This window comes from Lampetra fluviatilis, chromosome 26, assembly GCF_964198595.1.
Source record: "Lampetra fluviatilis chromosome 26, kcLamFluv1.1, whole genome shotgun sequence".
In the NCBI taxonomy this organism is placed as follows: Eukaryota; Metazoa; Chordata; class Hyperoartia; order Petromyzontiformes; family Petromyzontidae; genus Lampetra; species Lampetra fluviatilis.
Window position 1 is genome coordinate 10,911,348 of NC_136300.1, and position 17,823 is coordinate 10,929,170.

General features: G+C 53.8%; 1 protein-coding gene across 1 annotated transcript; it reads right to left on the bottom strand.

Annotated features, from left to right (window-relative positions):
- Positions 1–1,166: 1,166 nt before the first annotated feature.
- Positions 1,167–15,967, bottom strand: LOC144942081 (tubulin beta-2B chain-like). The gene is made up of 6 exons (XM_078868759.1): positions 15,788–15,967; positions 11,199–11,307; positions 9,788–9,898; positions 8,693–8,937; positions 6,551–7,153; positions 1,167–4,760 (listed from the first exon to the last, which is right to left on the bottom strand). The coding sequence occupies exons 1-6, from the start codon at positions 15,842–15,844 to the stop codon at positions 4,542–4,544; spliced, it is 1,344 nt and encodes a 447-aa protein (XP_078724885.1). The 5' UTR covers positions 15,845–15,967; the 3' UTR covers positions 1,167–4,541.
- Positions 15,968–17,823: the final 1,856 nt, after the last annotated feature.

Consider the following 17,823-nt stretch of genomic DNA (forward strand, 5'->3'; position numbering starts at 1 on the left):
CCCCGAAGATCTGGAACCACGCCAGATGTCTGGGAAGAGGTGGGAGTACCCACGCTTTACCCCACCGCACGCGGTGACTTGCCGATTGACAAAATAGTTTTTTTTATTTGTACCAAGTAAGACCCACTGAGCTGCGTAGTTCTTTTCCAGAAGCAACCTGGCCATCACACATTATAGTTCAATAGAGTGGGCGAGTCGTGTGGAAATGCATAGCAGCCAAATACTACCAACGGTATGTTGGTTCTAAATGTGGAGGCTAAAACCGGAGGATCCCAGTGAAAAATCCACCAACTATGGCATACCGATACATCATGCTGAGTGGACAGAGCGGTGGAAGGGAGATTAAATAAACTTGCACCATTGTGCCAACCGCCGCACCGAAAAATCGAATCGAACCGGCGTCACCACTCTTGAGAACCCCTGACGTGCATGTACGTCGAGACCACAGTGGTAACAGTGTAAAGGAGAGCCGACACAAGGTTGCAGGGAGTTCGTCTTTTATTCCTTTTCTCCAGTCCACACCTGTCCCCAGCCATCTCAATCTCGTTCCTGCCAAGACCCCCCTCTTCCCGCTCGTCCTCTCCCTTATATCTCCTCACTCGCTTCTCCCCCTTCCCCTGTCACCGTCCCACTCCCCCTCCTATTGGTGGGAATCCTTCCCCTGACATCCCTTACAACAGAATCCCAGCGGTGGTGGCGACGCTGCACGTGGCCTGTACTCCAGCGCTGTGGAGACAGCGGCGAGGGTTGGCGGATCACCACACGGAGATGTGAAACTCGCCTTTCTCGTGGGCGTAGAGGAGGTAAACGTACCCTGGATCGTCAGGACAAGGCAGGGCAGCAAAACATGTGGACGCCACCTGTTCCGTCTGTGTGGCATAGAGTTTTTCCTCCCCTTGCACGCGTGCATTTTCTCCGGGTGCACTCATTAATTGGCTGAAAACATCTTAATAAAGAGGGGACTGCAAAGCTTGGGCAATTGTTGGCACCGGGTCACCGCGTGTCTGCTGCCTCCCTGTCCGTCTGTGATTACTCCTCGAGCAATCCGAGCCGTCCTCTGTCCCTCTCGACGAGAGCGAGTGAGTAGTGCGCAGCGGCGGCTCCCATTATGATATTCGATTCAAGTCTTGGGGACACTCTCACACAGTGCGGGCGGAGGGCGAGGATAAAGTTGGCAGCTTTTTTGTTTTATTCTTGTTGGCTCGCACTCCGACGCCGGCGACACGCGTAACAAAGCACGCGTTAGAAAGCACGCGTCGCGAGTGACGTACGTGTCCGCGCAAGCTCGTCCCGCAAAATAATACAAAGAACACATCGATGCACCACCACAGCGCATGCGACACCGACAAATGATATCAACATAGACCTCGACAAATGCTTTGCATAAAGTTCGTGGCAACAGACCGGAGGAGGCGACGACAGAAGCAGAGTTCATGGATGAGGGGGACCAAACGGCGGGAGGAGAGGGGAATTAGACCCGGGGTCAGAGTTAACGTTGGTGCCAATTAAATTGGCAAAACTTCAGTGGTAGGGCTACTCGGCAAAAAACCATGCCAACCTTGTTGGTGGACGTGCCAACGTATCATGTTGACCAGGTAATTGCAGTGTTTATTTACAAGGGCCAGGAGTGTATTGGTCGTTCTTTGTTCAGTCCGTAAACGGAGTGGAAGATGGCAGCAGCCTTTGTTCACGCGACCGACTCCGTTTGAGCGAGAAATCACGACTCACGCCCACCGCCGGCCCCGGCGACCGAACATCGATCAACGATCTCCCGGTCACCAGAGCGGCGACGACTCGAGCCTCTAACTTCCCACTGCTGGGCGAGGCCCCCCCTCTCTCTCTCGCTGTCTGCCATGGTCTCCCGTTCCTTGCACTCCTTTAGTTGCTCCTGTCCAGAAGTGGCCTCCGGACTCCCTTCATTATACAATTGGCGACGACCAACTGTGTGTGCATGGTTGGCGGTCAAATCTACCAACTGTGCATAATTACAAAAAAAGAATGGCAACGACATCAGCTCCGTGTTCGACGTTGCAACACTTGCATCCGTTGCTCTGTATTCTGTAGCACTATGCCACAGAGGTTACACAGAGCCCAGTCGTCATAGTATTAACACGTACTCAACTGGGGCCCCTGTGGTCCACAAACCACGTGGTACTGCCACTACCAAATCAGGGCTGTAAACATGGGGGGGATAAGAACTTCCCAACGGGTTTGAACACGCGATAGCCTCTTCCTGTTGACAGTGGCATGCGTCCGAATAGCTCACGACGGTTTGTTGATCCCTTCCTAAAGCAAGAACACGACTAAATGTTTTGGCCAACTCAGGTCGGCACCGGAGGATGGGATCCCTGGTCTGGGTCCGCGGACTTTAACTGGACACGTGTGTGCGCCCGTGCGGCAGAGAGACGGTGTCCGGATGATGAAGCGAGGAGTGGGCGGAGGAGGCACGGCGAGATGGGTCACCTGGCGATTAAAAGTGAAGGGTCGACGCACGGTCAACCCTCGTCCATCCTCGGTATGGTGGTTCACACTGCGTGATGATAACTAGATAGCGGTGATTAAATGATCAACAGTGGTAGTCAATTGACAGTGGAAGGTTGGTTAATGGTAGTGGACCCATTAACGCCTCGCGACACGAAGTCGTGATGATGACAATGCTGCAATGATGGATGTGGTAGTGCAGTTATTTACTGGACATCTGTGAAAAAGAGCTTCATAGGTCATCGGATTTCTCCAGGATAATGAACGATTCTGATCTGGGTGTCGAGGTTATGCGATGTGGCGGTATATTCTGATGTGGTTGACGAGATGGTGTGGTAGGCCTATTATGACGATGGTGTCATCATGGTGACAACGTGGTAGTGGTGTCAAAATGTGGTGATGCGTTGTAATTCTATCGTGATCATGTGACGAGACGGGCCGCCAGTTTGTCGTGACAATGGTGTGATGATGCGATGTTGTGAAATTCTTGCAATGACAACATAGAGTGGCATGACGTGGCGATGATGATGTGATAACGACGATGATGATGTCATGACGACGACGACGTGCTGGCTCACATACGCATGCGCTGTTACACGTGTTTAATACATGACGGCCTGTGGCTTAGCTCACAAGAATCCGCGGAAGCTTCTCAGTCATCTCTCCTCCTTCCCTCCACACCGAGGTTTGCGCTGACCAATGTTGCTCGTTCGATTTCCTTCCAGAGCGTGGTTGAGAAAGCGTAGTCCAGTTTTCAAAAGCGCCAGGGAGGTCCCGTCGATGGCATCGGCACCGCGTGGTTTCAGGTAGCGGAGGCTACAAAAGCTCCAACCCGGATTTTTCAGTCTCCAGTGATAAAAACCCCATGCAGGTGGACGTTTGGAATGTGAGGCTGAATGATGATGGTGGTGGTGGTGAATGCACGAGAGCTGAACTACAACAGACCAGTTCTGCCTTTGCATACAATTTACTTGAGAATGGAAACCCCGAGGTGACGTTTGGAGTTGCCTCCTCAACCTGGAACGGTGAGCCATCGCTGATATATGGGGAAGTTACAACGATGCCCCTCATTCAGAATCTCAGTGTTCACTGTGTGTATGTGCGTGCGATGTATTAATAAATAAATAAAACTAAGACAAAGATCCCCTATATAGTCTGAACAGGCTGTTGGGACAAGTGCTGTTAGCGAGCCCCTATGAAGGCCGGCACGGCGCAGGAGGGGGTGGGTGACCAGCACCATGCCCGGCCAAATTTGTCTTCCCAGTGGCGATGTTTACACACTGCACCAGGAAAGCATTTGAGGCTGAGTCGACCTAAGAGAGGCCCAGGACTGATACAGATAATCATCACTGGTGTTGGCCGTGATCGGGAATTTAACTTGGGTTGCCGTGTTTGTAGCGCAGCACGCTAACCGCTACATCACCGCTCCCCATCACACGCACACACACACCGCTCTGGGTAGGTGTATGTAGGTATAAACGCACCACTCAAATACGAGGCGTCGTTCCCTCTGTTCCATTACACAATTATTATTTCGGAGTGGAACGTCAGGGCTCGGGGTAGGGCTACACGCGGTGCCGAGCATCGGTTGCTCAACATTGGAGACCAACCGCGGTGGTCACGACCCCTGTACTGCACCACTCTCAACTACAACTCAGTGCCCGCTTGTTGTCCAAATGCCGACCGTGCTTAACTTCGATTTCCATAACGGCGTCCCCCCGCTGTTTGGTCTGACCAACGACGATCTGACCGCCGGCGTGGTGGCAAGGCCGCCAACACGGCAGCTTTGCCACCAGCACAGCGACCTGACTGCCGGGGTTGGCTGATAGCCCACCAGTATGACAGCCTGACTAGCGGAATGACAATTTTTACCACCTGCAGAATGACAGCTTCACCACCAGCATGGCGACTCACACCCACACACACACACCCCAACCCAAATCCATTGGGCAGCGCAAATGGAACCATCGAGAGAGAGAGAAAGAGAGAAAGGGAGAGAGCGACGAGGAAGCTTCCGCGGATTTCACCACCCCCGGCAAGCGACGAGGTCATCCGACGTCTCAGGCCTCCTCATCGTCCTCGCCCTCCTCCTCCTCGAACTCGCCCGCCTCCTCGGCCGTGGCGTCCTGGTACTGCTGGTACTCGGAGACGAGGTCGTTCATGTTGCTCTCCGCCTCGGTGAACTCCATCTCGTCCATGCCCTCGCCCGTGTACCAGTGGAGGAAGGCCTTGCGGCGGAACATGGCTGTGAACTGCTCGGAGATGCGCTTGAACAGCTCCTGTGGGACACATGGGGGGGGGGGGTTACAGGGACTCGGTGTCATGGGTGCAGGCCCGCTGCCTCGTCATACGCGGCCACTGCACAGTATTTGCTCATAGTCGTAGAGAGAGAAGGACTCTAAAGTTAAAGTTACTAAAACTATTTTTATTTTACTATGTAAGGCCCAATGAGCTACGTAGCTCTATTTCAGAAGCGACCTGGCCACAAATGAAAGCTCAATGAAGTGGCTTATCATCATCATCACCACGTAGACATTTATAGCAGCAGAAATATTCTAAATGTGTGATGTATATTCTAAATGTGGAGGGGAAAACCGGAGGACCCTGAGAAAAATACAAGTGACCACCAGGAGAGAGACATGCAAACACCAAATATACAGGCATTATTGTTGGGATCGAATCCACAACCTCCTGTATACTAGACGAGGGAGTTAACATCTCGCCATAGTGACTTGGGGGCACAATAAACCACAGACAAGCAAGAGGGCAGCCACATGATGAGCAGGTGCCAACAAGTGCCCAAGCTCTACGGTCCTCTCTATATATGAAGGTGTTATTGGGCAATAAATGATTATTTTCACGTGGGAGGAAACCAGAGCACCTAGAGAAAACCCACGCATACCAGGGGGAAACACCCTATCCCACACAGACGGAACAGTTGGTGTCCACAATTTTGCTATACAAACATTTCGTGACATTTGTGCGATTCACCAACCCTCGCCTCCACACGGGCATGGGGACATAGGGACTTAATGACCTGAAGGTACAACAGGTGCAAAGAGATTGAAGACATGGGAATACGAGGCCATGGCGATTCAAGAACATATGGACATGGAGACATGAGGATATGAGGACAGGAGGGCATTACGGGCAGGGCCATAGGGACACGGGGACACGGAAGCATGAGCACATGGAAAAAGAGGGACGTGGGGCCATGTGATATAGAGGGGGAGTATAAGAACATGGGGGAACACAGGGGCGTGGGAATGTTGGGATCCTGTGAACATTAAAACATGGGGTTGTGAGAACGTGGGGTCATGGGTGTACAGGGGAGATGTGACATGGGAATGCAGGCACATGGAGCTGCAAGGTGACTAACAGTTTCTTGAATCCATCTGTGCACAAATGTAAACATTATCCACTTGTACGCGTGGTGGGTTTTCTCTCCGATGCTTCCAATTTTCCACCATGTAAAAAAGCCAAACCTCTCATCGATGGAAACAACGGCCCCACATCCCACTGTAGCGGGAACCCTCGCAGAGAGGGAATCTCGAGACTCGGCAAGACTTCCTTGAGAAAAATAAATAAAATCAAGGCATCTACCACCGTTACCATCACCGAGAGTAACGAAATCCTCTGATTAATATGGTCGGCTATGTATGGTTGCAAAAGAATTTCAACATACACACACACACATACGTAAATACGGTGTGAACAAAAGGAACGAGCCAGGTCAGTGCAACATTGGCAGGCTGTGACGCGTGGATTGGGCACAGTGGCAGAGGTAATGGGAGCACGCAGAATGAAAAGTACGCAAAGTAACGTTGAAAGGTGGCGCAAAGCTCGGAATGATTTACAGGAACTGGCTCATCTCTATACTCCAAACGAGGTGCCCCCTGAGATCTTCGGATCGTCTTCTTCTAAGTCAAGGCTCATTTCCTGCGGGGGTGATCGGGCTTTATGCCAGTTGAGCTCCCAAGCTTTGGAATGTTTGTGCCTTTGCGAATGAGAAAACCATAATTCGTGAGAGCTATATTTAAACCATGCACCCGCCCACCCCCCTTCTCACCTGGATGGCCGTGCTGTTGCCGATGAAGGTGGCGGACATCTTGAGGCCGCGCGGCGGGATGTCGCACACGGCCGTCTTCACGTTGTTGGGGATCCACTCGACGAAGTAGCTGCTGTTCTTGTTCTGCACGCTCAGCATCTGCTCGTCCACCTCCTTCATGGACATTCGCCCGCGGAAGATGGCGGCCACCGTGAGGTAGCGGCCGTGCCGCGGGTCGCACGCCGCCATCATGTTCTTGGCATCGAACATCTGCTGGGTGAGCTCGGGCACGGTGAGCGCGCGGTACTGCTGCGAGCCGCGGCTGGTGAGCGGCGCGAAGCCCGGCATGAAGAAGTGCAGGCGAGGGAAGGGCACCATGTTGACGGCGAGCTTGCGCAGGTCGGCGTTGAGCTGTCCCGGGAAGCGCAGGCAGGTGGTGACGCCGCTCATAGTGGCCGACACCAGGTGGTTGAGGTCGCCGTACGTGGGTGTTGTGAGCTTGAGGGTGCGGAAGCAGATGTCGTAGAGCGCCTCGTTGTCAATGCAGTACGTCTCGTCCGTGTTCTCCACCAGCTGGTGGACCGACAGCGTCGCGTTGTACGGCTCCACCACCGTGTCCGACACCTGCGGTGGGGAGAGAGTGGGGGGGGGCGTGAGAAAGTACGTATGTGGGTGGGTGGGTGAGTGAGTGGGTGGGTGGGTGAGTGGGTGGGTGGGAGAGTGGGTAGCTGGCTGGGGTGGGCAAATGGGTTTGTGGGTGGGCGAGTGGATAGATGGGTGGATGGGTGAGTGGGTAGATGGGTGGATGGGCGAGTGGGTAGGTGGGTGGGTGATTGGGTAGGTGGTTGGGTGGGTAGGTGGTTGGGTGGGTGGGCAAGTGGATTGGTGGGTGGGCAAGTGGGTTTAAAGGTGGATGGGCGAGTGGTTTGGTGGGTGGATGGGTGAGTGGGTGGGTGGGCAAGTGGGTCGGTGGGTGGGTGTGCGAGTTGGTTGGTGGGCAGGTGGGTGAGTGGTGTTGATCGGCTCCACCACTGTGTCCGACACTAATGGTGGTGTGGGGGGCAGTCGTGGTTTTGTTATATTTAGGGGTACTCATAGGGGTAGAGTTAAAGCAGGGGTATTGGTTAGGGTTAGAGTTTAGCGTCAATTAAGTGGCAGAGGTAGAAGTTACGCATACAGAGGTTATGGTTTAGGATCAGTCAGGGATAGTATTCAGTGGTTGCTTCTGGGTGGAGGGTGTGTGTGGATAGGGTTTTTATACAGAAGGAAACAATATTCTCGGTTCTTTCGATAAAGTCACGTGGATAGAAAATAAAATAAAAAATAATAAAGAAGGAAATAATGTTTTCCCATTCGATTGTTCCAACAATTTTTTGCAAATTGTTGAACCTATAATTCTACCAATTTTTGACTACTGGGACACTCCATTGGAACCTCATTTGTGGTGGATATAACCAGATTTGTCAATGTGATCGATAGTTACATTTTAATGTGCAATTCTATTGAGGGGGACTGTGTGTTGTCTTGGTGTGCCTGGGACTGTTTTTGCTGCCTTGCCCAAGTTTGATGAATTGGTGTACTTGTGCAATTTGAACTTTTATACTTTATCTATTCTTTGTATTTACTTTTAGGGTTTTTTTTACCTTTCCTATACTTTGCACACCTATCGTGTTTTTGTATTGTTTGTTATTGTAACGTTATGACCCCGTGCCCCTACTGGACATCTGCAAAAAAATAGATTTATAGCTCATAGGATTTCTCCAGGAAAAATACCGATTGTCATTCTGGGTAAATGTCAGTGTCAGGTCTAGGTTCAGAACTCGTGTCAGGGCAAGCATTGGGGCAACTACTCGTGTGTGACCTCATGCCAGGTGTAGTTCCAGTTCCTCAGTGTCAGGGTGGCAGGGCTGGTGTCACCTTGAGTGAAGGCACCACGCTGAAAAGTGTTCATGATGTGGTCGGGGTTCATCCTCCTTTGGGGCTGTAATCCATAGTCCTCGTGTACATTATTTTAGTCCTCCTGTTCTATAGCCCTCCACCGAGTAGTTATCTAGTCTCCTCACCTTGGGGGAGGGCACCACACTGAAGGTGTTCATGATGCGGTCAGGGTTATAATATCAGTACTATAGGACGATAGTACTGATACTTGTACTATAGTCTTACCTTGGGGGAGGGCACCACGCTGAAGGTGTTCATGATGCGGTCGGGGTACTCCTCGCGGATCTTGCTGATGAGCAAGGTGCCCATGCCCGAGCCGGTGCCCCCGCCCAGCGAGTGCGTTAGCTGGAAGCCCTGCAGGCAGTCGCAGCTTTCCGCCTCCTTGCGCACCACGTCCAGCACCGAGTCCACCAGCTCCGCACCCTCCGTGTAGTGGCCCTTGGCCCAGTTGTTACCCGCGCCGCTCTGGCCTGCGGTGGAACGGGTGGTGGGGGGAAGGTCACTATGCGGCCCGGCGCATCTTGCATCGTTGCATCTCGCTTCCCCCCCCCAGTGCGGAGTGGTAGTGTAGCGGTTAGCGCACTGAGCTACGAACCCGGCGACCCGAGTTCGATTCCCGCTCACGGCCAACATCAGTGACAATTATCTGAACCGGTCCTGGGCTTTCTCTAGGTCGACTCAGCCTCAAATGAGTTCCTGGTGCGGTGTGTAGTCACGAGGGAGATAAAGGCGGCCCTGTGTGGTGCTGGCTACCCACCCCCTTGTGTACCATGGTGGCCTTCATCAGGTGCTCGCTAACAACACTTGCCCCTAAAGTCTGTTCAGGCTATACGGGGGATCTTTGTTTTTGGGATTGTTAACAAATTGAAGTGGGCGGATGGGACAACCTGGGACCCTCCGACGAAGCTAACGGTTTTGGAGGTTCGTGGTTCGGTTCTGGCAGGCCGCACTGATTCATAACTCCACGCCGTCTGCATCGCGGTGGACGTTAAGGATCACGTGGCATCATTCGGAACGAGGAAGGAGGCCATGGTGTGCCGATGTCACGGTCCAAGTTTTCAAAAATGTAAAATTACATTGCAAAATTACGCAATTGGGATCACACTAAACTAAACAATTAGTATTTTACCAGGCAAGGCCAACTGAGCTACATAGCTATTTTTCAGAAGCGACCTGGCGATCACAAATGATTGCTCGATTAAGTGGTTTTATCACAGACTCATGCCCCAGGTCACTCTTGCAATGAGACTCCTGTCCTGGTCTCCTGAGTTCACATCGGGTTCAACAAAATCAAGAAAACGAGCAGCCTTGGTTGCCTACCGAAGACGAAGTTGTCGGGCCGGAAGATTTGTCCGAAAGGTCCGGATCGGACGGAGTCCATGGTGCCGGGTTCCAGGTCGACTAGGATGGCTCTTGGGACGAACTTACCCCCTGCACGCACGCACGGGACCCACACAGAGACACACACACAGACACACACAGAGACACACACACAGAGACACACACAGAGACATGCGCAGAGACACACGCAGAGACACAGGCAGACACAGACACATAGTTACACATACACACACGTGTACACAAACACACGTGTGTATACACCAATCCATCTCTCTGTAACATTCTCTAAATCTCGATCGGCAAACACATTTTGGCTCTGACCATGATCATCACGAATCCTCGTTGCAATTACAAGGGATAAGAAAGCTGACTATCTTACTGATGATGCTTATAAAGGATGTGATGATGGCACGTGTTTATTAAGATGGTGATGATCAGAGGTGGGACAAAGTCATTGTTATGCAAGTCCAAGTCGAGTCGCAAGTCATCAAATTCATGACTCGAGTCTGACTCGAGTCCAAGTCACATGACTCGAGTCCACATCTCATAGGTGGGACAAAGTCATTGTTATGCAAGTCCAAGTCGAGTCGCAAGTCATGAAATTCATGACTCGAGTCTGACTCGAGTCCAAGTCACATGACTCGAGTCCACACCTCTGGTGATGATGATAATAAAACGTGGTTACTTTAAAACGTGATCGCTGATGATGACGGCGATGGCTATACAAAGTCAATCACCTCCTCTATAGTTTACCCCACAGATGTAAGCTCTGTTTGCGAGCGCATATTAAACTCGGGCCAGTGGCGTAGGAACGACATTATCAGTTCAGGGGGTGCGGCAATCGGATCAGGTGGCACCCCAATAATTGATTTGTCCCGCACAGTCGCTCCTAGAGGCTATTATAGATCGCGCGTCTTCTCTTGCCTCATCACATCCTCGTTACGCTCACGGTCTCGAACATTTAACGCTATGGGGGTGCTCCGTCTTGGTACAATGCAGCCACGGCAGCTCTGCGTGTCTACCTGGTTACACCCTGGTGGTGGTGGTGATGACAACATAGAAACAGATACGCGATGCACAATTTGCCGAGCGTGAATGGATCTTAATTAAATTAAAACGCGGAACGCGGATGAAAGCGTTTTCACGAACATAAACGGTGTGCTAAATAACTCGTTGTTCTTTTTCCACTCTTGTTGGAAACAAATCTCATGGTGGTTGCCAACTCAGGGAGGGGGCAGGGCCAAGGCACCCCCTGCGTGGTGGCCCCACGCCCGTTGCGCCACCGACTCGGGCGCTCGCGATTTTCACGGCGACGCGAGGCGACGACGCTGCCCAGCCACAGTAGGGAGCAGTGAGGCCGAGTGGACCGTGAGGGCTCCCCGCGCCGTACCCGATGCCTCGTTGTAGTAGACGTTGATCCTCTCGAGCTGCAGGTCGCTGTCTCCATGGTACGAGCCCGTGGGGTCGATTCCGTGCTCATCGCTGATCACTTCCCAGAACTGCACAGTGGAGGGGGGAGGACATGGCGGGGGTGTGACACGGTGGGCGGGGGGGTATGGTGGGGGAGGGAGGGGCACGTGGGGGGGGAGGGATACGGTGGGGGGGGGGGCACAGTGGGGGGGGCAGGACGGTGGGGGAGTAGGGGCACGGTGGGGAGGGGCATGTGGGGGGGGGCACGGTGAGGGGGAGCACAGGGGGGGGGAGGAGCATGGTGAGGGGGGCACGGTGGGGAGGGGGAGGACACGGTGGGGGTGGGACACGGTGGGGAGGCGGAGCACGATGGAGAGGCATGGGGGGGGGGGGAGGGGTACAGTGGGGGGGGGGGGCACGGTGGGGGGGGGGTTGAAGACGATGGGGCGGGGGCACGGTGGGGGACAGGCGTGGAGACAGGGGGAGGCATGGCGAAGACGTGGAGGGGACACGAGGGAGACACGAGAGGGCCGAGTGAAGACACCAGACACGGGGAGACACGGGGGGGGGGGGGGGCGTGGAGGAGACAGGGGGCAGACGACTGAGTTGAACTCGCGCTGAGTTGACGCTGCATCATCAACTCCTCGTCATCTTCGCCAGGCCAAGCAATCATCGTTACGCTCATCATTACTCAATCGGTTTCGGTATGATGATCACCATCATCATCTGTAATCATGTTTCATTATCATTGGCTTTTTAAAAATGACGAATCGAACGTATTTATCATGTTGACGTGTCCACGTGATCCCCACCACACCGAGGGTTCAGATTCATGGGCACCGATAACCACGCCAGCCGCGTCCCTGGCTCTGCTGCGTCTCCGTGCATGGCTCGAGTACAACCTTTGTGCGACACGAGCAAATGCCCGCCCAGTCTTCATTCGTTTTGCCATCAATTAATTCATTCAACGACTCAAAAATGTGTTCAATTACAAAGTTGTCGGTATTTCCATCGAGTCATTCATCATCGATGCAATCGGTCACACGGTCCCGTTATTTGCATCGTCCGGACAATGATTCATTCATTCGTTCGTCCGAAGATTCGTTCATTCACCAGCTCGATCGCTCGCTCGGAATTATTCGCCCAATTTATTCGACCGATGGGCGAACGATCGATTCGTCCGCTCAGGTCCGAGAGACGTCGCTGCGTCGGCGCGACCGCCACACCCAGCGCGGAGTCGGGGATTCAGGGTCGCGGAATTTTGCCGGCGGCCTTCGGCGGACAAAGGCAGAGCGAGCGCAGTGGCCGTGGGCGTCCGACGCGCGTCGCTGGCAGCCGTTGGGAGGCGAGGTCCGGCTGAAGCAATCCGCGCATCAAGGCAGCCGAATTGCAGCGGCGAATGTTGAGCGCTTCAACGAGCCCCCCCCACCCACGTAGCGCTGCATAGGGGCGCGGTGTAAGGAGGTGAGGATGGGAGTGGTGGCGGTGGCGGGGGTGGGGTGGGGGGTGAGGGAGTGTGGAGTCCGCATTGCGGATACGTGGGAGGGGTCCCGAACCATCCTCCCCCCCCCATTTTCATCGCCCCCTCCATCCTCCCCTCCCATCCGCCGCCAGCCCCCACTCCTGGGCACTCTTCCCAGCGCCTGCCGCATGCCTCCAAGCCCGACCCACAGTCTGTGACGACACATCTCAGAGGCGTGTTTGACGCTGGTGCGGCGATGCATCGAATTTGTATCGATTCGTATCGAGTCTCAAAATCCGCAATAAATGCATCGTATCGCGCGTGAAATAACCGTTTTTAAAACCACAACGCAAATAACGTACGAATGATGCTCTAATTTCGCTTCGGAGTAACGGTGCCGATGGCCAAATCGTCGCGACTGCTGCGGCTTCAATGGGCGACCACCTCGCACTAAACGGATGCTGGAGGCTGCTTGCAAGGCTACGTGATAGTCTGGTGAAGTATGGTCAAATAACCGCCAGAGCCCCTCACGGCTTGGGGGATGCCCCCGTCGCCTCCTGCACAGCGGCACCCCTACACGGGGGCACACAGATAGAGCGCGGTTGGCGTGGGCCCTGGCGCAATAGATGAATTGGCCCCCCCCCCTCACATTCCCCTCCCCAATTCCCCCACTCCTGCACGTATCCCGTGGCCTGGACACCCATTGGGCTCCGGTGCAGTTGCACCGCCTGCGCCCTCCCCTGCACCCCCCCCCGCCGCGCCCGCCCGCCCGCTCCCAATGCCTCGACAGCAGCTGGCGAAGCGACCCCACCCCTGAGATCTTGGGGGGGGGGGGGGGGGTGGTAGGCGGGGCTTCCCCCTCCCTCTCACCCCAGTTCTCTAACCCCAACCCAGGCGCCCCCCCCCCCTTCTCCCTCTCACCCTCCAATCTCCGCCCACCGCCCCTGAAACGTCTCCCCCTGTCATCAGTCACGACCCTCGGTCGCTATCGAACCCATCCCTTCGCAACTCACCTCCCATGCAATCAATGCTACTCACTCCCCAGCAGTGACGTTACTCCAGCCAGGCAGCTACGATCTGCTCGTTCATTTCGCATTCATCATCAACATACACAGTCATCATCAGCATCACCAACATCAGCATCACCAACAAAATCATCATCAGCATCACCAACATCATCATTATATCATCAACAGCATCATCAGCATACACAGTCATCATCATCAGCATCGCCAACATCATCAGCGTGACCAACATCATCAGCATCATCAGCATCGTCGTCTTCGTCATGTCCATTTTCATGCCGTTTTATCGACGTACTCAGTCTGCTGATATATATACGGAAAGAACAGTTGCAAGAATGCCTGCATGTGTTCATTTATTAAATCATGTGGCTGCTTATTATTTATTCATCTCATATTTCGCTCGCGTCTGCCACGGGTGTCAGGGGGTTGGTTGCACGTTATTAGTATGCAGTGCAAGGCTCCGGCGGGAAGCGGAAAGCGAGCGTGATCATTCTTTAGCCGCTCCGAATAAACACAGAATCGGAATTTTTATTAAGACAACGATGGATTGATTTAAAACCCTCCCCGCCCCCCCCCCCCCAGAATTATACAAAAGCAACACGAGACGCGATTTTTATAGCAGAAACTGTCGCCTGAAATTCTGCACAGATGGGAGAAATGAAATTGACCATCTGGGGGAGATGATGCGGGAAGTAAGGCATGGGGAGAAAAAAAACCACAATAAAATTAACCTCTCCTAAAATCGATATCTGGGGAAATAGGAGGCCGGGATGAGGGGAGGGGCACCCCCCCCCACTCACAGGGCGTGGAGAATGGGGGTGGGAGGGGAGGCTGATGAGGTCTTTGTTTCAAATCAAACGCAGATCTATGCAGATCGACGTCACAAATGTTTTTATTAAATATATAACCAATATATGAATCACCGAATCTATCGATTTCCCTGCAAGGAATGCAACAATCCCCATTAAATTCCTGCTATCACCAACGTTGTGGTTTTTTTTGGGTGATGCTGCATTGGGTAGGCGGCGGTGCGCACAACCCCCCCCCCCCCACCTTCGTCTCGAACCAACTCTGCCCCTGCAGAGGGAACGCCTCACATTGGCGACGGTTCGAACCATGGCCCTTCTTCAGAAGCAGCATCAGCGGCAACGTTTTATTGTTGTTGTTTAACATAATGCGATATGTCGGAGTAACAGCGATAATTGTGACGTTGATGATGTCTCTATCATTGATTGGTGCTTCTATCGCAGTGGCGATGAATCAGCGAATGATCGGATGGATCTCGTCGAATAGCATCGTAGACGATAACTCCTTCGATAGCATTGTGAGGACACATCCCTCCCGCGTGTCCGATTTCGAAGATTTATTTGTGTGTTTTATTTGTGGTCCAGTCTTGTAATGCTGTTTCAAGATTCGATGCATGTGCTCCCCCTCTCGCCTTCAAATCGGCCCGCACTCACCAGGGCGCTGAATTATGGTCAACTAACTCTCATACAGCCCGCACACAGGCTTGGGGAGCACCCCCTCCCACCTCATCCAGCAGTGAATTTACAGGAGAGAGGAGGTGGCTATACGGGTAGCAATGCTACTAGGATGGAAGTGTGGGCGGCATCAGCGAGCAGAATATTTTTTGACGTCGCGAAATTCGGAGGCGCACGAGGAAGGACCAGGACCACGCCCTCGAAGAGGAGGAGGAGGAAGAGGGGAGGCTAGGAAGAGGTGGAGAATAAGCAATTAAGGGGAGATGGAGCAGGTGAACGAGGAGGAGGTGGCGGTTGTAGGAAGAGGTGGGATCCGTGCAAGAGGAGGGAACAGAAGAACCGTGGAGGTGGTGGAATAAACATGCGCAGTCGGAGCAGAATGAAGAGGTGGTGATGAGGATTCTGTCTCTTAGGATGAGCATGGTGATGTGTGATATGTGCATGATGATGTGGAGGATGATGATCTGAATGAATAGGAACGAGAGTGTGGATAATCGTGACGATGTGGATGATGATCTGAATGAATACGAATGAGAGCATTATGATCGTGACGATGATGATGATGGTGGTGGCGGTGGGGGTGATGAGGTGCCACTCTCACCTTGGCGCCGATCTGGTTGCCGCACTGGCCGGCCTGGATGTGCACGATCTCACGCATGGTGGTGGTGGTGGCGGGGAGCGCGGCAGCTGGGGGACTGGTGCAGGACGCGGTGGTGGTGGTGGTGCAGGACGCGGTGGTGGTGCAGAGCGAGACGATGCAGGTCGCGTTTCTTGGGAGGGGAGCGCTCCAGGCCGGGTTCTTATAGCGGCCAGGGAGACGCCCTCCCACTCATCGTCCCACCCTCTCCCCCCCCTCCCCACCCCACCCGCCCTCCCTTCCAGTGCCACGCTGTATAACGCGCCCAACATTGTAACCAATGTCAGGGGATTATCCATCCCTTGCGACTCGCGTCCTCTCCCCTCCTCCTCCTCCCCATCTCCTCTCTCCCCCCCTCCTCTACCCTCCCCTGTGCTCCTATCCCATCCCATCATCTCTTCCCCCCTCCCCTCCTTTGCCCCCACCTCTATCCTCCCATCCTCTCTCCTCCCCTCCTCTCCTACCCCCTCCCATCATCATCCCTCCCCTCCTCCTCTCCATGCGCACCCCTCCCCTTCTCTCGCAATGCGTCTGAGAGGGAGGCATGGAGAGAGGGAGGGAGGGGATGAGGAGGGTGGAGATGGTGGATTGAGGACGCGTGGATGCGCATCACCCAGAATGCGTCGGGAACGAAAAGGCGATGAGGCGGCATTCGCACCGAAATCGTAAAACGCACTGGGAGGTGGGAGCGGCGGCTAAGTGGTCAGCGCACCGCGCTATGATCCCGGCGACCCGAGTTCGATTCCCAGCCAGGGCTGACATCGTATCTGAACCGGTCCTGCCTCCACCTAGAACCCGCATTGACCAGCATGGTGAGGACGTCAAATAATCTCCATGATCGAGACACGTGGAGAGGCCTTCATCCAGCAGTGAATTGAAAATGGTTGTGTGCATGTACATGCGCCATGCAATCTGGCTCTTCATGACATATGCACGCAGATTCATCGTGCTAACGTCTGTTTGCGTGAGCCGTCGCATGCCCAGCCACCGCATGCCCAAGCAGCTTCTCTTTGGCCAGATCGAGGGGGGTTAACGGGCACAGCACGGGCTGGAGGAGAGATGGAGCTGATGTGGCACGGGAGGATGCGGCGCTGAGTGGACTTGCCGACGACCGGTACCAGAGGTGTCAAGATTGGCCTCTGTAGAGGAGGAGGCTCGTGAAGGACACCACAAGGCCGATGGAGGCAGCCGCCCAACAGGAACAGCGGAGGGTGGAGAAGAGACGCTCACAACAACGAGCAGAGCACTGGGAGATTAAAGCGCATCTAATTGGCATAGTGGGGAGCACAGGTAGAGCGCATCTGCGATTCATCTCAATCTACCCATGGCACCGGGGACTGTGCTGGCAGTGTGTACGTGCTGAGAGTGTGTACGTGCTGACAGTGTGTGTTGGGAGTGTGTGTGCTTGGAGTGTGTTTACGCTGGTAGTGTGTGTGTGCTGGGAGTGTGTTTATGCTGGGAGTGTGTGTTAGGAGTGTGTGCTTGGAGTGTGTTTACGCTGGTAGTGTGTGTGTGCTGGGAGTGTGTTTATGCTGAGAGTGTGTGTTGGGAGTGTGTGTGCTTGGAGTGTGTTTACGCTGGTAGTGTGTGTGTGCTGGGAGTGTGTTTATGCTGGGAGTGTGTGTTAGGAGTGTGTGCTTGGAGTGTGTTTACGCTGGTAGTGTGTGTGTGCTGGGAGTGTGTTTATGCTGAGAGTGTGTGTTGGGAGTGTGTGTGTGCTTGGAGTGTGTTTACGCTGGTAGTGTGTGTGTGCTGGGAGTGTGTTTATGCTGGGAGTGTGTTTATGCTGGGAGTGTGTGTAAAATGATGTAGAGCCCTATTATATGTAGAGCCCGTAGGTTTTCGCGACCAATATCATCCATAAGAGGTGTTTTTGGGTTAGATCGCGTAAATTATGTATAGGGCGACCACAGCGGAGTTGGAGTGAGATGGATCAACTTGTGTGCAGGAGATAGATCGCAGGAGATAGGCCAGTGCAGGATAGATTGGAGCATCGCGGG